This window comes from Mustela putorius, unplaced genomic scaffold (genome assembly GCF_011764305.1).
Source record: "Mustela putorius furo isolate JIRA1106 unplaced genomic scaffold, ASM1176430v1.1 tig00537248_pilon_pilon_pilon, whole genome shotgun sequence".
NCBI lineage: Eukaryota > Metazoa > Chordata > Mammalia > Carnivora > Mustelidae > Mustela > Mustela putorius.
Window position 1 is genome coordinate 8,282,139 of NW_025422387.1, and position 23,444 is coordinate 8,305,582.

Here is a 23,444-nt window from a genome sequence, read left to right on the forward strand (position 1 = left end):
CTGTTTTTTACATTTAGAGGCCCATCATTCAGGAGTTTCTATTTGTGTATGGTGTAAAGAGTGGATCCTGGAGCAATTAAGTAAATGCAGCAAAGTATTAGCAATTCATGGAAGGCACACGGGTATTTACCACGGCTGCAACTTTTCTCAAAGTTTGACAATTTGAAAAATAAACAGCTGGGGGTAAAGCCTGTTAAGCAGAGTTTGCGGACGCTGACGGAGGCGTGGGGGGCCCTTTAAGATTGGCCCCTCCCACCCCGGAAGGGCTCCTTCAAGCCCCGCCCTCCGCCTCTCCTCGCCCGCTCCCCGGTCAGTTCTGGCCCCGCCCTCCACAGCGGAGTCAAGTCACGTGAGCCGGGCTGCGGAGCCCCGCTCCGCGCCGTCATGGTGGCCCCGATGTACGGCTCTCCCGGCGGCCGGCTGGCCCGGGCGCTGACGCGGGCCCTGGCGCTGGCCCTGGTGCTGGCCCTGCTGGTCGGGCTGTTCCTGAGCGGCCTGACGGGTGCGATCCCGATCTCGGGACGCCAGTGGGGGCCCAAGGGGCCGGTCCCTCCCGACTCCCGCAGCCGCTCGGTGCTCCTGGACGCCGAGACCGGCCAGCTCCGACTGGTGGATGGCCGCCACCCGGATGCCGTGGCCTGGGCCAACCTCACCAACGCCATCCGCGAGACCGGGTAAGGGTTGGCCTGACCTCGCGCGGGACCGGCTGGGGGAGGGGGTTGCACGGGCGCGGGGCCTCGCCTGCCCCTAGGGCAGTGCTCCTGGCTCCCTGGGGGTCAGTTTCCCCGCCTCTTAGGTTGCAGCACAGTCACCTGGACCAGGTCCCTGGTTGGATCGGGGCTAATGCAGTATCCCTCAGCTCGTAGGGATCAGTCCCTCGCCTTCAGCTAAGGGTGTGACAGTACCTCGGTTACACTAGAGACTAGATCCCTGCCACCCAGGCCCCAGTGCCTCCGTCTGGATCAGGTCCGCGGAGCACCGCCCCCCCCCCACCCCCGCCATCCCTACCCCGCCTCTGGGCCAGAAGGCTTGTGATAGCTCTTCAAGGGAGAAACTCTCACTTCCTTGACGGTGGCTTATACCCCGTGGGTGCCTTCCTCTTGCCTCTGTTCCAGAACGAGGGCAGCAAGACTCGCCTGGATTCTAGGCCAGTGTGAAAACCCAGGATCCTTAAATTCATGTAGACCCAGATAGTATTTTTGCTGGGGCTCTGCTCCTTCTTTCTCTCCTCCCTCCTGGTGCAGGCGAAAGTTGCTTTCCGAGATAGTACCAGCCAAGTGCTCCGTCCTTGATAGTCATGATTAGCTGTTGTTCTAACCCCCACTGCCTGTGTGAGCTTCCTTGTCTGGGGCTCACATTTTGAGGGTATGCTCTGGCAGGGAGGTTGGGTGGTACCCTTCTCAGGCCCTGTACCATTCATTCATTCACTCACCTGATGTACTTGGCCTTGGGGACACAGAGCTGAGCAAGATGGGTCTTCATTCAGAAGGGGAGACAGTGCCAGAAGGGTAACCTGAGTCAGTGGTAGTGGGGAAAATCCACCTTAAAGCCTTGTCAGCCGCGCTCAGGCCCTGGATTAAGGCTATGCTGGGGATTTTAGTGTACCCTGCATTCCCCTCTTCCACCTATCCATTTTGCTGGCATGCATTAATTCCTGCAGGTGTTGGAGAAATACAGGACACGGAGGACATCCCCATTTTGATGCTTTATGGCACTGGGGAGGGTATTAGATAGAGGGAAGATTATGAAGAAGGGATTTGCCGTAGATGTAGGAGGTGGGTGGGGCTAATCTGGGAAGGCTCCTGGGAAGAGGAGGCCACAGAGTCTGCTAGTTACTATCTGTGGGGGGAGCTAGAGCTCTGTGGCTCTGTGGCTCTGAAATCTGGTGACCCATTCTCTGCTGACTCACACGTGTTTTTGGCCCTGTGTAGCAAAACCAAGAGGGCATGACAAATCTCTGCTTCCACACTAGCTAGGAAGGAGGCACGGAGGTGAGGTCCAGGTTGGGGAGGGGGCCTTGTCCTACTGGAGACCCCTACTGGGCTGTGTTGCTCTGAATTATGGAAAGAGGGCTTCCTTGATGACTGTGCTGGATGGAGAGCTCTTTGTGGCCCAGCTCCCTTGCTGTGTGACCTTGGACAAATCACTTTGCCTCTCTGAACCTGTTTCCTCTCTTAAAAGTGAGGCTTGAAGGGAAATTCAGTGGGAGCACAGAAAGCACCTGTGTTTGTTTACTGAAGGAAGGAATGAGTGAAAGAGAAAGGAGCAGGTGTCCTCTGCCCCCATTTTATAGTTAGGGACACTGAGGAATGAGGCGAGAGCCCAGGTCTCTTCCACACTTCTCGCCCTCACATCCCGTTTCCAGCATCCTTTCTGTCCAGTTGGCCCCTTTAGCCCTGGGGGCTGTGCTGTAGAGAGAAGGTATTAGAAACCCCTATTTTGGGGTGGCTCAGGGGGTTAAACGTCTGCCTTCAGCTCAGGTCATGATCCCAGAGTCCTGGGATCAAGCATCACATTGGGCTCCCTGCTCAGTAGGGAGTCTGCATCTCCCTCTGGCCCTCCCCTCTGCTCATGCTTGCTCTCTCACTCTCTCCCAAAGAAATAAAATATTAAAGAAAAAAGAAAAGAAGTTTTCATATTGGAAGCAGGGAAACTGAGACCCTTAAGATTGACCTCTTAGAACTTAGGGATAAGATGAAAGAAAGACATCTGAGGTTTCCTGGCTCCCGATCAGCAGAACCTCTGAATTGTGGGTGATTGTCTCATTTTTCAAAGGATGAGGGCCAGGGATTTGACTCTTCTGTTTACCTGGATTGGGGATCTCTCCTCTTCCTGTCCCCCAGAATTGGCCACGGGGGATCCTGGGATTGTCAGGATAAATTCTATGTCCTCTTCCCCCCCCGTGGTCTGTCCTCTTTCATTTGTGTGTATCTGACCTTGGACAACACTCCCCATGAACCCTGAAACGTTGAGGATTTGGTGCTTGGCCATCAGAGGTGCCCCAGGAGGCAGGGCCTGCGTGTTTGGTTCCAGCCTTGATTCTGGGGAGGCTGGACCCCTTCAGCCCTGCCTGACTCCCCAGCCAGCTGGTTGACACAGATCACGAGTCACCGTGGAGCTGGGGCAGGAAGTGAGTGCCAGTAAGAAGGAATTACCCTATTAAGAAGCAGGGAACCCGCTTAAATCCACCAGCTAAGAAGCAGCAGCCCAGTCCAGTAAAGTTGGTAGATACCATCCGGCTGTTCTTGGAAGTCAGAAAAGGTGAACCTATGCCGCCAAGAGTGAGAAGGACTGGTAGCCACAGATTAAGGTAGGCGAGTGTGTCCACGGTGCACTGTCCCCCGAAGCAGGGTGTGGGGACCAGAGGAGGTGTGTGATGCCCTGCTAGCACACAGCAGTGGTCTGGTTTTCCTCAAATGTGGCCTCTTTAGAGGAGTCATCAGGCATTAGGCCCCCGTGACATAAAATCCCAGTGTGGCCCATAGACTCTCCAGAAAAAGAAAAAAGATCGGAGAAAGAGATCAGTGCTGCCAGCTTCTTATTTTTTTTTTTTTTGAGTAAGTGCATTAAAAACAAAACAGAACTGCATTTATTGACCTCTGTTAAATTTTCTCTTCTAAAAGATCAGCTATTTTAGAATCAAGTGAGCAGAAAGGACATGTTCTTTCATAGAGAACAGTCTAATGGGTACATTTCACTTTAGAAACACTCGTTTCTAAACTCTCGTGGTTTTCTTTTGACTGGGGATGGGGAGTTTTGCAAAGTTTTCAGTTGGCACAGCAGTGAGGGACTCTAGAGGCCATTTGCCCTAGTTCGAGCCTCCCTGTTTTACAGATGGGGAGGTCGAGGCTGGAAGAGCCAGGAAGTATAGTGTAGAGCAGAGTTTTAGGTTTACTCTCAGACTGATCTAGGTTCCTATCTTCGCCTGCCTTATCTCTGTGGTGGGGATGGTGAGAACCCTGCAGAGTTGCGGGGGTGGAGATGGGGGTGGTGAGGTGGCGAGGAATCATTTGATTAGGCTTCGGGCCGAGGCAACAGAGGCATCCTCAGAGATCAACCTCGGGCTCTGGCACTGAAGTCTGGTGGCTTGAACAAAACCTCTTATATGGGAACACCCCCCACTCAAAGTGTTCTGGAAAGATGGGGGAAACCCATCTATCTAGGTTTTCTGAGGACTCGGGCCAAGTCACTAAAACCCATCTAAATGGAATCCACCCCCCCCCCCCAGTTGCCCTCTGGAACAAGGCAGCACACAAGGAGATTCCGGGGGTGGGTGTGATTGTTAGACAAATAATTAACCTTTCGTGGTTAAAAAAAAATCCCAGCAGTTTAGAAAAGTGAGACAGGATGTATGAGGTAAGTTCTCCCATATATAACCACTGTTAGCTCTTTCTTCCAGAACTTTCTATGCATAAATAGGCCTAAATGTGCATACTATGTGTAAGCACAGGTATGCATGCGTGCTTGTGTAAAATGCTGTCATACACAGTGTTGTCCTGAGTCTACCATTTATCCTTCTCTGATCCTATTTTCTTCTTTTTTTTTAAATGTTGTCTCTGACATCTTGTCAGCACATGGTACCTCTTTCTCATCACAGCAGTTGCCCTGCTATGTCATTACCTGCTTACATGCCAGCCCCCCTCCCCTTAGCCACCCATCACCCCTGCATTAGCCTTGGGAAGGCCAGGCCTGAATGCCATTCACTCTGGCACTCCCTGCCCTCCATGTCTGGCACCCGGTAGGCTCTCAAAATGGCTTACTTGATGAAAGTATCAGGTGAGCGTGTTTTGATCGTTTTTTCCTCTCTAGAGTCCTCCCTGGCCACAGCCGTTCTCGCCCTGGAGCTCTTGGGTGGTTGGCTGCCTGCCCATGAGACTGTCCTGGCAGATCCTGGCTCTGCCTTGGTTTGGAGATTCTTCTTGGTGCCCCTGGTTTTTTTCGTGGAAATTGCCTTAACAAATGTTTGTTCCTAGTTACAGAAGCCACCTGGGCGAATAGTTTTGTGTCCTAGGAGCAAGAATGAAATCCAGAACCATAAAGGAAAGGATGGATAGGATTGGCCGCACAAAACCCCCCCAAAACCTCTATAGGGTAAAAGCAAAAGCAAAAAATTCAATTAAATCAATTAAAACACAAACATATTTTCAATATTAGTGACAAGCAAAGGGCTAATGTATACATAGAGAACTTCACGAATCAATAAGAAAAGATAAACACAATGGAGAAAAGTGACTCAGGCACTTGAACCAAAGAACTATAATTGACCAATAAAAATTCAAAAGCAAGTGTAGGGGGCGCCTGGGTAGCTCAGTTGGGCAAGAGTCTGACTCTTGATCTCAGCTCAGGTCTTAATCTCAGGGTTGTGAGTTTAAGGTCCGCGCTGGGTGTGGAGCCTACTTTCAAAATTAATTAATTAATTAAATTTTAAAAATTAAAACAAATGTAATTGAAGTAATTAAAGGATTATAATTAAAACAACACGATTGTGTTTGTGTTTTTCCACCGTTACCTTGGCAAAGATGAGAAAGATTGGTAGGAATCATTTCAAGCAAGGGAGTGGGCAGACAGGACCGGGTACGTTGTGACGTTGTGGGGGTAGCGCACAGCCCGGTGTGGCAGTGGGCTGGTAGTGTTGGCCTCACCCGGCCATTAGTTAGAAATCCAGTGTCTCGGGCCCTGCCCCAGATCCTGATCCGAGTCTGCCTCCAAACCAGGTCTTCAGGTGACATGGCTGCACATCTGAGTTTGGAAAGTGCCGCTTCCCAGAAGGAGCAGGAGCCTGGAATTGAACCCCAGCCCTGTCCTTTGCCAGCTCTGTAAGCTTCGGCAAATGTATCCGCTCATGTCGGGCACCAGTGCCTTGGAACGAACCACCCGCCAAACCTGCTGGCTTCGCAAATAACCAAGGGTTATTGAAGGATCCGGGGGGGCAGCAGGGCAGCTCTGCTTCATGCCGTGGGTCTGCTCCGTGTTTCTCTCATGTCCCTGAGAGCAGCGGGCGGCCGGGGCGTGTTCTCCTGCAGGCGGCAGAGGCATAGCAGAGCAAGTGGAAACAAAGGAGGCTTCTCAAAGGGTCGTCTTCGACCTGGCACACAGGCATTGCCCTCCATTGGCGAAAGCAAGCCAGATGACTGAGCCCAGATTGGTGGGGCGGGGACGGACTTGGACGTGGGTAGAAAGGACCGCAAGGCCACACGGCAGAGGCCCCGGATAGGACGAGGGCAGCAGCGTGGGCTTCCTCGCTTGCGATGCCCTGTGCCTTCATCACCTCCTCTTCTGTGCTGCGGGGAACAGCAGTGCCTGCCTGGTAGGATCATGGGGTTGTCGCGAGGATCGAATGAGTCCGTGGACAAGAAGTGACTAGAATGCCGTCTGGCCCAGAGGAAGCCCTCGGTTGACCCCGACTGGTGTGATGGTGGAGTCTGGGACATGGATTAGTACAGCTCTGGGCCGGCCGCTGTTTGTCAGTGCTTATAAAGTTAAAAATACCTGTGCCCTTTGACAAAGCATCTCCCCTTTGAGAGATTTCCCCTGACATGTGCACAAAGACAGACAGACGGCCATTCACATAAATGTCCGTTCCTCACTGCGTCTTTTATGGTTTAACACTGGAAATGGCCGTGTGCCCAGCCTAGGGCTGGCTGTGCGTGTGCCGCCCGGGCTGACCAGTGTCCACTCCCCTCTCCGTCTAGGTGGGCCTTTCTGGAGCTGCGCACGAACGGCCGCTACAATGACAGCCTGCAGGCCTACGCCGCGGGCGTGGTGGAGGCCGCCGTGTCTGAGGAGGTAAGGGCCAGGTCGGGGAGCCTGAGGCTCCCGCCTCCCACCCCACCTGGCACGCACCCCCGGAAGCTTGGAAGGGTCCTGAGATGAGGTGTGTGTGGTGGGGTTGGGTGGGAGGGCTGCTCCCGCCCTCCATGTCGTTGGGCAGCAAGAGCTCACGTGCATTCCCTAAAAACTTAGGCTAGATACTGTTTGATGCATATGAAATCATGAAGCCCAGTAGCGAAACATACGGACTGAAATGTGCAATGTTACTCATCCCTCTGAGCCCCACTTCCCAACCCGTGCCCCCAGAGGCACCATCCCCCTAAATGTCTGTTCATTCATTCATTCATTCATTTATATTGAGATATAATTCACATGCCATAAAACTCACTATTTGAAAATGCACAATTCAGTGGTTTTTAGTGTATTCACAGGGTTGCCCAACCATCTCCAATACCCAATTCCAGAACGTTCTCACCGCCCTAGAAAGAAACTCCATACCCATACCTCCCCTCTCTCCCTCACCCCAGCCCCTGGCAACCATTAACCTACATTCCGTCTCCATGGGTTTGCTGATTCTTGACATTTCATGTGAGTGGGTGGTCTTGTGTGTCTGGCTTCTTTTCCTCAACATCGTGTTTTCCAGCTTCATCCCCGTTCTGGACCGTGTCAGTCCCTCACTCCTTTTTGTGGCCCAGTAATACTGTCTTGTATGACGGACCACATTTCATTTATCCCCGCATCCGTGGGCAGACTCTTGGATTATTTCCACTCTCTTACTTTCGTTAAACTGGTTTAATCATGTGTGCTGAATCCTCAGGCAACATACCGTTCTGCTGTACTCGATCTGGGGTTTTAGAAAAGTGCGAACCTCCATTTCAGAAGGTGGCCCGTAGCAGAAGTGGGTGAGTTGTCACAGTGACAGCCAGTCCCCTGCAGTGTGGGTGGAGGTGTGACAACCACTTGGAAAGGTCATTTGGCAGTGGTGGCCTTGAACCTGCACATGCCCTAGGGCCGCCGAGCACCATGTGATGGAGCTTTGGGAAGGAATCGGCAGTACAGACGCCTCCCACAGGCTGGCTGCTGAGCGGGAAAGAGCAGGTGACAGATGACTGCACACAGGGGACACCCTGTGGTGAAACTCACACTTCTCATTCTGACAGCTGGCAGGGACCTGGACGTCCACTTGGGACCCTGATGTCTGTGGAGCTACTCAGACGCTGGGCCTGGAGGGTGCTGCTTGGGGTATAGTGAATGAGCAGGAGTCTGTCTCTCGAGGGGCCCCTAGCCTGCCAGGAACTGAGGCAAGGCCCCAGGGGCCCTGCTATGAGGAATCCCGGACATACATACCAGGAGCCTGGCCCATGAGAGCCTCAGCCCTCACACTGGCCTCCCCGCCCTACCGAGCGAGGCGTGACCAGCCCAGTGAGGCCCAGAGAGCTGAAATTACTTACCCAGGGTCACACAGCCAGTGAGCAGAGGGGCCAGCATTCAAACCCAGCTCTGTCTGACCAGAGTTTCTGTTTCTAAGCGTTTTGCTCGGCTGCCCCCTACCCTGCCCCCCCAGCCTCACTGGCCTGGGAGCTTCTCCTGAGTAGTGATTGTGTCCTGTCCCCAGCTGTGACCCCTGCACCAGGCCAGAGCCTGAGAGAGGACAGGCATTTGGGAAATGCTTCTGGAAGTACTGGAAAGCTGCATGGAGGAGGTGGCATCTCTTTGAGGCCTCTAGGGCAGAGGAGAATTTGGATGTGTTTCAGGGAGATGGCAGTGTAGGAGGGGAGTCCCTAAGCGATCAGTCTTGGGGTACAGGGTGCTGCCACCATCCCCTCACTGGCCTGTGTGTCTTGGGAATATTTCCAGCGTGGTGAGGGGCGTGGCTGGAAGCTAACCCGCCAGCCTTGGCCCCGTGAGGTCTGTGCTTTGGGAAATTACAAATTCGCACATTTCCAGGGTTCAGATCTTGACTCTGCTTCATTGTCTGGAGGACCTTGGGTAAGTTAGTCACCTGCCCGTGCCTCAATGTCTTCAGCTATAAAGCAGGGATGGTGGGGATAGCACTTTCCTTCCAGAGTTGCCGTGAGGTTTGCACAGGTCTGTTCATACAGAGTGCCATTCTTGTGAGCTCTGGGCCTGGACCCCTTCCCTGTAGTGCCACAATATAGGGGACGTCCCTCCCCCTGCTGGAATGCCAGCTGGGTGCATTTGAGATTCTGGGCCAGGCCTGGCTGACCTCAGCCGGGCTCACCCGTGCTTCTGCGGTCAGCTGGCAGTTTGGAGAGGGGGCAGCTGAGTGGCTTAGAATGGTCTCCTTCATGCGTCTGGGGGTTGGCTCTCTGTCAGCCGGGGTGACGGGAGTGATGGGGCCGATGGGGCCAACATGGTCTTGAACCTGCCAGCAGGCCAGCCCAGGCTTGTTCACGTGACATCAGGCCACTTGAGGGCTGGCTGAACCGGTCCGGCATTCACTTGCACATGTGTCCGTTGTAAGTTCCCTGTTGTGTCCTCGGGGCTTAGGACAGGACGTGGTAGGGGTACGAAAGTCGTACTTCGTTGACTGACCAAATACATCTGTAGCTTGGGGGTCTCCGGTAGCCGAGGAGGCCTGGTCTAGAACAGACTTGGAATGCTAAAGTCTCTCAAGAGAGGGGGATGTCCAGAAGCATTGGGCCCTGATGGCACAAGAGTGGGATGGGTGAGAAGGGCCCCGGGGGGGAAGAGAACCCGCGTGCGCAAAGGCGTGGGCCTCACCAGGGCACTGTGGTTCTCAGAGGCCTGGCTGAGGTTGAGGAGTCTGAGCCCGAGTGGGGAATCAGCGGGGTCCCTGGCAAGGCTGGCAGCCCGCCCCCCCTGCACCTGCCCTCGCACACCTTGCCTGCCCCACAGCTCATCTACATGCACTGGATGAACACGATGGTGAATTACTGTGGCCCCTTCGAGTACGAAGTCGGTTACTGCGAGAGGCTCAAGAGCTTCCTGGAGACCAACCTGGAGTGGATGCAGGAGGAGATGGAGCTGAACCAGGGGTCCGCTTACTGGCATCAGGTGGGTGCGGCCCCCACGCACCGGGGGGGCTGCTCTCGGGGTCTGCTCTCGGCACCTGCTGCGGCTGCGGCTGCTGCTGGCCCGGCTGGCCGGCTGCCTGTCTCGCCAGCCCCTCTTCGCCAGCCCTTTCCCCTCCCTGCCTTCCCCTCTCTTCGGCCGTCTAGCCATCCATCCATCAGTCCTCCCTCCATCTGTCTGTCCATCCATCCAGTCTTCCCTCCCTTCCTTCTTCTCCCTCTGTCCCTCCCTCCGAGCCACCGACCCACCCAGCCAGCCGTCAGCCTCCCATTCATCCCCCTCGCTCCCTGTCCGCCCCTCCTTCCCACGCAGCCATCCGCGGCGCTCGGCTGTCCGCACACACACCACCCACAGGCTTATCCATCTTCCTCCCTCGCTCTCACCCGCCCGCCACCCGCTGCCCGTCGTAGGCCAGCTCCGTTCTCCCACCAGCCACCGCCCCAGCCACTGACATACCCCCTTGGGTTGCCTGTCCAGCTTCCCGCCCACCGTCTACCCGTCTGCCCACTGCCCACTACACTTCTTCCCATTCACTCGCCCCGTTGTCTGTCTGATTCATTCCCCACCTGCCTCCTGGCGATCGGGGCCCCTGCAGGTGGCAGTCTGTCCATCTGTAGCTCCACCACCGCCGCTCGCTCTCCCCACCTGGGGCCGTCTGGTTCCCCGGGGACGATGCCCGCGCCCCTTTTGCGCCCTCGATCCCTAGGCTCATCTCCTGCTGACCTCCTGCTCTGTGGTCCAGCCTCCCTGACCTCCTGGTTCCTTGAACAAGATGTGTTTCCTCTTGCCTCGGGGCTGATGACCTGCTGCCCCTTCTGCCCAAAGCACGTCCTCCCCGCCAACCTCTGTCCCGTCCCCACACTTACCTGTGGCGCTGTAGTGAGGGACTCAGAGTCTGTCTTCAGCGAGACCCGAGCCCTGTGAGGACAAGGCAGGGATCAGTCTTGCTTTGTTCACCACAGGATCCAAGGCGCCTAGCGCGAGGGCCAGCACACAGTAGGTGCTTTACATGTAAAGATTGGTTAAATATATATAGATGAAGGAATGGATCTGTCTTGTCCTGTCTGCGCATCCAGGCTCCGCACCTGACTGGACAGCTGTCATTCTGCCCACCCTGCCCTCCACCTGGACGATTGCTTCTCTGTCCCTGCCTCCCTTCTGCCTAACTTAGCAGCCGCGCATCCATCTCTCAGTGCTGTCTGACTGTCTGTCCATGTATCTTACCCTTTTGTCCATCTGTCCATCCCTGCTTCAGATGCTAACAAAGTGCCTGGTGTGTACCCGGAGCCGACCACGGCCGCTCGGGGACCCCGTGACGATCTCCCTAGCTAGAGAATAGTGACAATGACAATGGGACGAGTCAGCTAGTGAGACATATGCCCGGAGTGGCAGCGCAGCCAGGAGCTGAGCTCAGAATAAGGAACAGTTGACAGTGGGTCAGGGTCGGCTGGGAGGCTTTTTGGAGGAGGGGGCTTTCAGCTGGGCTCTTAAGTGGGGGTAATTTAGGTTGGCAGAGGGCAGAAACATCTAGTTAGCTAAGCAATGGCAAGAGAGTGCTTGGCATGGAGGGCTGGGTGAGGGGGGATCAGGGCTGTCTAGATCCTGGAGGGTGCACCGGGGCCCCTCACATTGTAAGAGAAGGCGTGAGCCCTAGGGGGAGAGGCCTCACCCCACCTGTGCCCCTCCCCCTAGGTGCGGCTGACCCTCCTGCAGCTGAAAGGCCTCGAGGACAGCTATGAAGGCAGTATGACCTTTCCAACTGGGAGGTTTACCATCAAACCCTTGGGGTTCCTGTAAGTGCCACTCCCGGAGCGGACAGGGTAGGGGAGAGGGCCATGCACCTTATTGTCAGACAGACCTGGGTTCCCGTATGGGTTCTGCCTCCTCCTGGCCCAGCCTCGGACCGCTCACCTAGCCTTCCAGAGCCTCAGCTTCCTCCTCTGTGAACGGGGCATGGAAACAGGCTGCCGGCAGGCCGGTGTGGTAACCTTCTAGCATCCTGCCCTCCTCAGCTTGTTGCAGCTCTCGGGGGACCTGGGAGACTTGGAGCCTGCCCTGAATAAGACCAAGACCAAGCACATTATGGGCTCAGGCTCTTGCTCTGCCCTCATCAAGCTGCTGCCTGGCCAGACAGACCTTCTGATCGCCCACAACACCTGGAGCTCCTACCAGAACATGCTGCGCATCATCAAGAAGTACTGGTTCCAGTTCCGGGAAGACCCCCTAGGTGGGTGGACGTGGGTATGTCCGTGTGTGTGAGTGTGCGTGCGGGGCACACAGTGCAGGGGGTGGGGGTTGCTGGGACCTGTGGGCCTTGGCCCTGTGCACACCATGGAACCATTCTAGGCGTCCACCTTATTGTTGACATCTTGGTTTCTTTTAGTTCCTTATCACAAGGCGTATCAGTTTCCTGCTGCTGCGTAACAAGTCTCCCCAAATTTAAAACAACAAAAGCTTAAAACACAATCATTAATTTTTGCTCAACGTGTCTGTGGGTCAGCCGGATAGTTTTGTTATGCTGGGCCAGGCCTGGCTGATCTTGGCTGAGTCACTGATGGTTCTGCGGTCGGCGACTGAGGCTGGCCTCCTCCGCGTGTTGGGGGGTGGCTCTCTGCTGGGTGCAGGGGCAGCTGGGTGAGCTGAGGCTTATTCAGGTGACATCTGAGCGGGGCAATGTGGAAGGCCTCTTGAAGGCTGATTGAAATGGGTACAACCCTCTGCTGCTCCAAGCAAGGCAAGTGGCCAGCTCTGATTTGAGAGGAGGGGAAAACAGAGCCCAGCATCTGATGTGAGGAGTCACAGGGTCCCATGGCGGACAGTAGGGACGCAAGCTTGGGCGGACTTGCAGCAGACACTCAGGGCAAATGCTCAGCTACACAAGCAATGCATGAAGACATGAATACACCCTTCCTGTCAAATGTGAAAACTTCGCAGCTAAGGCCCGAGTACCCCAGCGTGGCGATCTCCTGCAATCCCGGGCCCCAGTGTCCACCCCAGAGGTAGCCACTGCCAGATGTTTGCAGTACCTCCTTCTTGGCGAAACTTAAAATTAAATCCATTGTTGCCAGAAGTTGGCAAGTCCCCCTGCTAATGATGGCAGTACCGGTTAGCGCTGTCACTTGGAGAAGAACCCCGTCGGTATCTGATAAAATTCAAAATCTGTCACTCCCGTGGTCCAGCAGTTCTTGGCTCAGATCTGTCCCTAGGGAGCCATTTTGCCTTCTGCACAGCGATGGTGTACAGGATGTCAACTACAGTAATGGTCGGGAAACAAGCTCATGTCCATGAACTTAAGCAGATTTCTGCATTGACATGTACACAGAGAAGCGTGCACATCACACGAGTACGGCTGCAAGTGTTGCTGCCTGTGTGTACCCAGACTGAGAAATAGAACGTTCCCAGCCCCCCTGCAGCTGCTCTCCTGGCCCTTTCCAGGCACGTATCCCCACCCCCAGTGTAATCTCCATCTGCCTTCTTACAGCGTAGATGTGGCGTGCCTGACTTTGCATGTTACGTGCACGGGCTTGCTTGTGTCTGACTTCTGTTGTCTAGCGCAGTGGCTGTGAACTTTATTCGTGTTGTTGTTTGTAGCCACAGATCTGTCCGGTTCATTGCTCTAGATCCATGAACATTGTAGTCTCTTCCGACGAGAACCTTTGTGAGGAAGTGCCTGGCTGGCTCAGTCCGCAGAGCACGCAACTCTTGGATCTCGGGGTTGTGAGTTTGAGCTCTGTGTTGGGAGTAGCGATTATTTAAACAACGAAACGAGGGGCGCCTGGGTGGCTCAGTGGGTTAAAAGCCTCTGCCTTCGGCTCGGGTCATGATCCTAGGGTCTTGGGATCGAGCCCCACATCGGGCTCTCTGCTCCGCAGCGAAGCCTGCTTCCCTCTCTCTCTCTGCCTGCCTCTCTGCCTGCTTGTGATCTCTGTCTGTCAAATAAATTAAAAAAAAAAAAGAAAATAAACAACGAAACGAAAACCTAAATAAGTCATACACATAGGGTATAGGAAATTGGGAAATGCACTAAAACATTCATATACAATCAGAATCACTTGAACACCCCGTAACTCACAGGAGATAATTTCTGTGAATATCTGGTTCTGTTTTTCTTCTAAATGAAATGTTCCTTATTTTCCCATTTGTTTTCATTGATTTTTATTATGCTAGTAATATGTGAATGTATTCTTGCTGATGCAAGTTCCAGCAATGCAGATAAAGAAATATATCTCTTGTGATACCCTTCTTCCAAATTCTGGACCTTCCTAAGGGAATACTTGCTGCCATTTTGGTTTGGATCTGTCTAGACTTTGGATTTTTAGGATGCACTTCTATTGTGTATATATGAACCTTTTTTTTTTTTTTTTTTTTTTTTAGTTAATAGGCTCTATTTGTTAGAAAAGCTAGAGGTTTACAGATAAATCAAGTAGATAATACAGAGAGTTCCCGTATACCTCCCCGCTCCTTTCTCCTGTTATGTGTTGCATTGGCGTGGTACGCTTGTTATAATTATCTGTCAATGTCAGTACGTTACTCTCAGTGGAAATCACAGTTGACATTCAGGTTCACTGTGAATAGTATGGTTGTACGGATTTTGGTAAAGGCACAATGGTGGGTATCTACTTTTATGGTTCTATACAGCAGTTTTGCAGCCCTAAGCAGTTTGCTTTCTGGATTTTTTTTTTTTTTTTTTAAATAAGACCGTAACAGATGGATGGTTTGCAGTCTGCTCTCTTTGCTCAACAGCCGGCCTTGGAGGATTTTGGATATTGTCATGTTCAGTCCACCTTCTAACCACTGATACTAAACTTTAACAAGTTCTCGACTGAGGATTTGGGCCATGTCCGGGTGTTTGGTGTTTTTGGTTGGGGCTGTGGCAAGACAAGTGGGAACCCTAGGTTAAAAGATGGACATAAGTAGGGGTGCTTGGGGGGCTCAGGCGCTTAAGCATCCAATTCTTGATTTTGGTTCAAGTTGTGACCTCAGGGTTGTGAGACGGAGCCCCATGTCAGGCTCTGTGCTGAGCACAGCATCTGCTTGTCCCTCTCCCTCTGCTCCTTCCCCCACTTGCTCTCTCTCTCAAATAAAATCTTAAAAGAAAAAAATATGAAGATGGGGATAATTAGTGGTGCCTAGGTGGCTCAGCTGGTTAAGTGTCCAACTCTTGATTTCAGCCCAGGTCTTATCTTGGGGTTGTGAGTTGAAGCCCAGCATTGGGCTCCTCGCTGGGTGTGGAGCCTACTTAAAAAAAAAAAAAAAAAAAAAAAAAAAAAAAAAAAAAAAAAAAAAAAGATGGGTATAATTAAATATTTTAGTCTCTGGATACATACAGCCAAATTGCCCCCCAAAGTGGCTGGTCTGGTTTACACCTGTCCACGAGTCTATGAGCGTGTCAACTTTCCCCCAAATTTGCCAGCACTGGGTGTTATATATTCATTTCAAGCTTTTTCAAGTTTTTCATTCTGTTTTTTTCATTTTTCATTTCAAGTTTTTTCATTCTGAGAGGTGCTACATGACATCCTGGGCTGAGCCCCACCCCCCGGGCCCGTATTAACTTTACTGATGGCTAGTTTACACACACCTTTAGGATGTCTATATTGGGAGGTCTGGACACACACATGCAGTCCTGTGACCGCCGCTCAGTAAAGAGTGCCCCTTTATAGTTATTCTTCAGGTAGCGACTCTTCTGGTTTCTTTCCCATTAGGTAGTTATGCCTATTCTAGAAGAGAAAAACAAACAAACAAAAAACCTGCATTACTTTTTAAAAATTTTTCTGGTAGTAAAAAAATTATAATTTAATTGAGGTGTAATTCACACGGCGTAAAGCGAACAATTCAGTGGCATTTAGAATATCTGCAGTGTGTGTGTCCCATCACCCGTATCTTGTTCCCGGATACCTTCATCACCCCGGAAGGAAACCCCAGGAAGCCATCATTCCCCAGTCCCCCTTCCCACCAGCGGCTCATGGCCTGGTTTGCTAAAATATCAGAACGGATGGAGGCTCCCCCAAGACCAGCTGCTCTCCTACCTGGAGCCTCTGGCTCTTGGGTTGGGGTGCGGGGATCCCCAGATGGGTTTGTCTGACCTGTACCCCCACCCCCTGCTGGGCTCATTCTCCTCCCCCACCCCGCCGCCCCCCTGCAGAGAACTCTCCCCTGGCTCCGGGCAACAAGGTGGTCTTCTCGTCCTACCCTGGCACACTCTTCTCCTGTGACGACTTCTACATCATGGGCAGCGGGCTGGTGAGTGTCCCTCCCATGTGACCCTTCTCTCCCAGGGGTTTTGGGTCACCGGGCAGCTCTGGGCAGGTGGGTAGATGCAGCGCCCGCCCTCTCCACCATCTCACGCTGGGCCTCTTCTGCTCTGGTGCTTGGACCACTGGGGAGCGGCGGGTTGATTCTTACAAACAGATTCCCAGTCCCTGTTGGTCGGGGCTGCCAGATCCGGCATTCTCCCTGGACTCGGCATTCTGAGCCAGCTCCTCAGCCTTCGCTGCACTTGAGGGGCCCTTTTGCAAAATCTTTGACCTTGACCTCAGTGACCTAGTTTGTTTGGCGGTCTTTAGCATAAGCCATCCCTCCCTCCCCCGTGCCCTGCTGTTTCTCATCCTGCCTCCGCTCCCTCTAACCCCGGCCAGGTTTTCTGAATAAATGCTGTTTACAATGTGTTGTTTTTATCGGTTTTCCTGGCTGGGGTCCAGGCTCGTTTAGAAATCTGTTCCTGGCACCCCTCGCCGGGGCACTGAGCCCTGAGATTGCAACATGCGGAGGAGAGGAAAACATTGCCCTAAAAACACCCTCCAAGCAGGAGGTGCCAGTTTCCCTGCGGCTCGGCGACAAGGGGCTCTTTCCTTTTCTTGCTGCCTTCTGAGAGCAGCGGGGGGCTTAGTCCCCTGGAATGGGGAAGGAGGCGTGAGAGGACCAGGTGGTAACTGAAGGGACCCCCTCGCTACGGTCTGGCTGGGGCAAGGAGAGGACCGTCTGGGGAAGAACAGCTGAGAAGGTCTCACCCAGTGACCTGGGAGGGGTCCCAGCAGGAAACGTACCTCCCACCGGGGTCTTTAACGGTGGCTAAGCCACAGACCCCTTTGGCAGAATCTGGGGGTGCTGTGAACCCCTTCTCAGAATAACATTCTCAGATGCAGACACCAAAATACATGGGATCATAAAGGAAACCAGTGATATTAAAAGGTGTTTGGCGAAATATTACATAAATAACCTTTTAACATTATATATGCGCTGCTTTGTGAACTTAGTAAATCACAGGCTCTTGGAGCGGATGTGCTAACTACCTTAATTTCGAAGGAACGGGGCACATAAGTGATATTTTGAGACGGGTGCAACCCTGTCGTATGGTGGGAACACATCTGATTTCTGTTGGTGACGGTCTCAGGTACCACTCACGTCACGGTGGCGGGTCACCGGTGCTCACGGTGCAGGGAGATGCTGAATGCAGTTTGGCAGCAGTGGGAAGGAAGAGGTGGTGTTTTCCCCTGTAAGTCTGCAGACTCCCTAAGTACAGCCCCAGTTTCAGAACTCCCCCATCCTGGGAGGGGAAACTGCCTTCCAGGGCTTTCTGGGCCGCATTGATCTGAATCCTGGCAGTGGCTCTGGAGAGCCAGAGTGGCTGGTTGAGGGACAAGGGAGGTACAGGCCGAAAGGAGTGGAAGAAAGTGTTCTCACCTGGGTATTGCTGTTAAGAGGCTTGCCTTCCAGATTCTTCCTTTTAACATCATATTTATGGTTCTTGCTATCTTTTAGCTGGTTTGGGGGCTTTGCATAAGAGAGGAGGAAGCGTGCTAATATCCTGCCGTAGAGGAGAGGACATTGATTTAAGAGCTGGAAGTTTGCTGATGGAATCTTGGCCCGTCCACTGACCAGCTGTGACATTTGGCACGTCTCTTAGCTTCTTCAGGCCTCAGTTTACCTTTCAGTAAGAAGGAGCATTAGTAGCCATGCTGTGTTTTTCCCAGGAGGGCTGGAAGAGGTCGGTGAGACTGTGATGGTCTGCCAGGCTCCCAGCTTCGAGTCGGCTGATTTTCTCCGCAAAACTGCAAGAAAGGGTAGAAATGGGATGCTGTCTCTCTGGGGAAAGAGTTGATTGACTCGGTTGGAGGACTAGGTCCATAGGAGCAGTGCCATTGACTCTCCCAGGGGCTCTTTCCCAGGGTAAAGCTGGATGCATGATTGTGAATTTCTCTCGGTGCTCAGCCAGGGAACCAGTAGGAATGTGCACCCAAAGCAGCACGTGAGGTTTCGAAAAACTAATCAATGTACGGACCCTGACTGATCAGCACTGCCACTTGGTGACAGCATGCCCTCATCCTAAGTGAGGGGGCCCTTCTGTGCAGCACCCCCTTGGCCCTCCCACAGGTGACACTGGAGACCACCATCGGCAACAGGAACCCGGCCCTCTGGAAGTATGTGCAGCCCAAGGACTGTGTGCTGGAGTGGTTGCGTAATGTGGCGGCCAACCGCTTGGCCTTGGACGGGGACGCCTGGGCAGACATCTTTAAAAGGTTCAACAGTGGCACGTGAGTGGGCTCCCAGCACTTAGAAATGGGCCAATTTCCCCATTGACAGAGCCCAAGGGACGTGGCACCAGGGCCACACACCCCCCATACCCTCTGCAGAGCCCTCTCATGGTTCCTGCTGGAGGTAGAAGGTGTCTTAAAGTCTTCTCCCTTGTTTTATACTTAGGGAAACGGGGGCTTTTTCTCTCCCCTGCAGGCTCTCCATCTAGGGAGAGGCCCTCAGAGGGAAGCCAGGAAGTGAACTTGGGATTTGAGGGCCCTGGAGGTGGGGGAGCTTTCTGAGCAAGTGGGCATGCGTCAGTGGGGGCCCTCTGAGCCGGAGACATTGGAGCTAGATGGTGCAGGGACTTACAACGTCGGGCTGAAGAATTGACCTGTATTCCTATAAGCACTGGGGAGCCGTAGCCTTCTCTGGAGCAGACAGACAGCATGGTGGGAGCCGAGGACACCTGGTCAAGCTGCACTGTCAGGGTGACAGATGTCAGTTCACCCTCCCCCCCCAGTGCCACTTCTTTCTCTTGATTGCTGGTGGCGCGGGGCCCTGGGGCTGCAGGGAGGCTGGGGCAGTGGCCCCAAGGTGTGTTCATTCCTCCTTCCTTCCCGGCAGGTACAACAACCAGTGGATGATTGTGGACTACAAGGCATTTGTCCCTGGCGGGCCCAGCCCCGGGAACAGGGTGCTCACCGTCCTGGAGCAGATCCCGTGAGTAGCCTGGAAAGGAAAGCAGGGGGTTCCGGGGCTGCCTAGGCGAAGGTCTGGATGCACGCCGGAATGTGTGTGGGAAGGTGACCATCTAAGGAAGGCCAGGTGGGAGGGGGAGGCAGCCTCGGGCTGCGGTGGAAGATCCAGGACTTAATCTACCTCTGGGCAATGGGGAGCCGCGTGGGGTTCTTGAGCAGGGCAGTGCCCACAGGTGCCGCTCTTCTCACCAGTCTTGCTCCATCTCTCTTCTTGGTCCCAGGGGCATGGTGGTGGTGGCCGATAAGACCTCAGAACTCTACCAGAAGACCTACTGGGCCAGCTATAACCTACCGTATGTCCCCACCCGTGCCCATGCCTCACCCCTACTCAGTTCTCCATGCTGGTCAGGGCTTCTTCCCTGCGTGATGTTTTCAACCCACAGAATGAAGAAACCACCTTGGCCTTTCTTTGGCTGAGAGTAGTGGGACTTTGGGCTGTGCCCACGGGGGGAGGGTCGGGGGTGGCCAGGCTCAGGTGCCGCCCCCGCTGGGTCTCCCCCATTAGGTCTGCTGTAACCAGGCCGCATGGCCATCACCTCCGGACACTCACTGTACCCTACCAATGAGAGATTTGCTCCTTACAACCAGTGCACAGTCGCCATGACCCCCATTTGCATTTCACAGACGAGGAAACTGAGGCCTCTAGCAAATGCCTAACTTTCCAAACAAGGCGCGTTCCCCAGCTGTTCAGCGGTGAAGTCAGCATCTGAACCATGTCTCTTGGACCACAGAGCCCAAGCTTGGTCACCCCAGTGAGCCACCTCCCAGCACACACAGAAGACATGACTGTCACTGTCCTGTTGTGGTTGTTATTGATCTTGTTCTGGTGTGACCACCCCTCTGTCTTCCCGCGCACAGCCAGCATGGGCAGGGGCAGTAAGTGACCGTCCTTTTCCCCCCGTAGGTATTTTGAGAGTGTGTTCAACGCCAGCGGGATGCAGGCCCTGGTGGCCCAGTACGGGGACTGGTTCTCCTATGATGGGAGCCCCCGAGCCCAGATCTTCCGACGGAACCAGTCGCTGGTGCACGACCTGGACTCCATGCTCCGGCTCATGAGGTGTGTGGGGGACCGTGTGCCGCGAGTCCCATAGAGCTTTACACGCGCTTCACTGGCCCCCGTGTGTAAGCCTCACTACGAGCCCGGGGGTTGCAGGGCAGTGGCCAGCTGTAAGCACACGTTACAGGTGTGGGTGCTGGCCCGCTGCTGAGTGGCCCCCTGGAGCTGGGCACCAGCCAGAGGAATGGCCCAAAGCAGGGAGCCCCCGCTGTGGGAGATGTGAGATCCGTCAAGCCCTCTCGGGGATGTGGGCACGGAGGGTGGAACGGGCTGAGCCCCCAGCCCTGCTGTGAGGGGCAGGATCTAGCCCAGATCGGGGGTGGGGGCCCCAGAGGGTCTCTGGAGGAAGGGCTGCCTCGGCGGATGTGAGGACAGGCGTGGAATGGTGGGGTGAAGAGTGAGGGAAGCTGGGCACCTGAACGCAGGTGGCTTGTGTCCGGGGCTGCCACCAGTGGGAGCTTGGCCTCCCCTGCCCGGCACGCCTGATGCCCCCTCCCTTCCCACATCCAGGTACAATGACTTCCTGCACGACCCCCTGTCCCTGTGCAAAGCCTGCAACCCCCAGGCCAACGCAGAGAACGCCATCTCGGCCCGCTCTGACCTGAACCCCGCCAACGGCTCGTACCCTTTCCAGGCCCTGCACCAGCGCTCCCATGGGGGCATAGACGTAAAGGTGCTGCCCCACCCCGGGCCTGGGGGCAGGGGGTGGGCTGGGGTGGTGTCATCGCTGCGGGGCACGGGGTGGCGGGGGTCAGAGCAGATGGCGGACCAGGGGGCAGGGTTGGCACGGGGCTGCGGGTGGGGGCCAAGTTAGGGCTGGGGTCAGGGCCGTCTGGATTGGGGCAGCTCGGAGCCCAGCCCAGGCTGGTGCTCAGTGACCTCTGCCCTGGCTTCCAGATGACCAGCATGGCGCTGGCCAGGGCCTTTCACATCGTCGCAGTCAGTGGGCCTACGTGGGACCAGCTGCCTCCGTTCCAGTGGAGCTCCTCGCCCTTCAGTGGCCTGCTGCACATGGGCCAGCCTGACCTCTGGAAGTTCTCGCCCATCGAGGTCTGGTGGGACTGACTCTCCTTCTCTGCCCTGCTGACAGCCACTGGGGCCACCCATCGGCCGCCAACCTGACCTCCTGCCCGCCCCCTCTGTGGCCTTCGTCCCCTGCTGTGCCCAGATTGGGGGGCCTGGGTCTGCCAGGTTCACTGGCCTCCGGATCATCTCCTGGTTGGGATGCGCGGCCTGATGGGGCCCAGCACTGACTCGCTCGCTCCCCTTCAGTGAGGGAGTGCCTCCCTTGTCCCCCGCCTCTCTGCATCTCTCTCTCTCCTCTGTCTCCTTCTCTCTTTCTCCTATGCTGGAGCCCTGTCCTCATGCTGCCTCTTCTTGAGGGCTTGGGAGGGGTCCTCGGATGGGGTTTGGGGCCTCTGGTGGAGCAGGAGGGGACATTTCCAGTTCCCGCCTCCCAGTGTCATTCCTGCCAGTGGCTCTGGGACTTGTGGGGTTTTGGCCCAAGACCTGGGCATTGCCTCTGGTTGGCATCGGTCCTTCCGTCTCCCAGCCCCAGCTGCTCTGCTCGCTCGGGAAGTAGCCCCTTTGTTTCCCCTTCTGGACAGCTTCCCTGAGGACAGAAACTTGAAAACAAACAAAACCAAAGTTTCTGGCGACTTGAGGCTGGAGGGGCCTTCGGGGCAGAGAAGAGTGTCAGCCTCTCTCCTGCAGCCTCGTGCCCTCTGCCCCCAGCTTGGGCCTGCCCCTGGCCTCCGGGCAGTGCCCACAGCTCCCCTGCTGTAGGAACCAAATTGCGGACTGTGCTGCCATTAAATGAGAGGCCGTGGCCCGTGTGCTGTGCATTTTTAGATAGTGGGGGAGGCTGGGCTGGTGCCCTTTGTCCTCCCTGGTTTGGGTTCTACACCATCCACCCATGCATCCTCCTGTCCATTCTTCTGTCTGTTCATCTGTCCGTTTATTCGTCTGCTGACCTGCCTACCCATGTCCACCTGCGGTCTTCCATTCATTCATCCATCTACTCATCTGTCCGTCCATCCACACAGCCACCCAGCCACCCGTCCATTCACCTACCTGTCCATCCATCCATCCATCCGTCCATCCATCCGTCCGTCCATCCGTCCGTCCGTCCATCCGTCCGTCCGTCCGTCCATCCGTCCGTCCGTCCATCCATCCATCCACCCATCCATAGATCCATCCATTTTCCATCTACTCACCTATTCATCTGTCATCCATCTATCCATCTACCTATTCATTTATCTATATCTGTCCATCCATCCATCCGTCCATCCATTCAGATGTTCTTGAGCACCTATCCCAGGGCCTTGGTAACCAACAAGACTTTCCCAACTTCCACTGTGGGATACAGGCCGACACGAAACAGAGTCTCTCCCCATCTGATCTTAGCCAGCTGGTTGATCCCAGCCCTCCACGCCTCAGCTCTTCTAGTGGACAGAGGTGTAGGCGTTGCCTCTTTGGGGGGTTTTGTGCTGACTCAAGTGGGACAGTCAAGGCTGGAAGCAACCCTGTTCCGCACAGGCTTTCTTGAACTGAGCACCACTCTGTCCCCCAGGAAGAACTCTGGGGCCAAGGGACGGATGGTTTGCTGTCTCTGCCTGCCCGCCCTTGATGTCCCATCACCTATAAAATATGTTTCTGTCCCTCCTGGCTGGAAGTCAGTGGATGAGCCTGTGTCCGGGGTGGGTTTGGGGTGGGCTTGACACTCTCCCCTGAATCTCCCAGTCCCTGCTGGTAGTCGGGGTGGGCAGGGGCTCTGCAGACCCGTGTGGATCTGCAGACCCGTGTGGATCTGCAGACCCGTGTGGATCTGCATCATGTCCTGAGGGACTGCAGGGGGTCTCAAGCTGCACTCTGAACTTGGGGACTCAGTGAATTGCGTGGGGCTGCTGGGGTTGGTGTGGTGGCGCCCCTTCCCAGACCTCGAGGAGCCCCCCCGCCCCCCCCCCCGCAGGCCCTCTTCCCTGTTTCCCGTCAGCAGCGCTCTCCTGGGAAGAGGGTTTCAGGTCTGAGAGGCTTGGCATGGCATTCTTCTCAAGTCCAAGTCCGCTCCTTCTGAATCCCTGAGACGGGTGTCCAGTGTCAGTTTACACCCCCCCCAGTCGGGGGGGGGGGCTCATTGCTCTGCTCCCATTGGTTCTGTGATCAAGTCATTCTGATAGCAGGATGGACTTCTGGCTCCAAGGAGGCAGCCCTTGCCCCAGCTCTTGCTCACCTTCCTCCCTTCCTGCTTCCGGCCTCCCAGCATGCAGGCCCAGCTGGGAGCAGGG

At 54.9% G+C, this 23,444-nt stretch overlaps 1 protein-coding gene across 1 annotated transcript; it reads left to right on the plus strand.

Annotated features, from left to right (window-relative positions):
• Nucleotides 1-321: 321 nt before the first annotated feature.
• Nucleotides 322-22,817, plus strand: PLBD2 (phospholipase B domain containing 2). Its single transcript, XM_004753289.3, has 12 exons — nt 322-674; nt 6,693-6,786; nt 9,652-9,810; nt 11,521-11,621; nt 11,841-12,055; nt 15,971-16,068; nt 18,199-18,359; nt 18,967-19,062; nt 19,322-19,393; nt 20,005-20,157; nt 20,668-20,830; nt 21,055-22,817. Exons 1-12 carry the CDS (start codon nt 385-387, stop codon nt 21,220-21,222), a joined length of 1,770 nt encoding a protein of 589 aa, XP_004753346.1. The 5' UTR covers nt 322-384; the 3' UTR covers nt 21,223-22,817.
• Nucleotides 22,818-23,444: the final 627 nt, after the last annotated feature.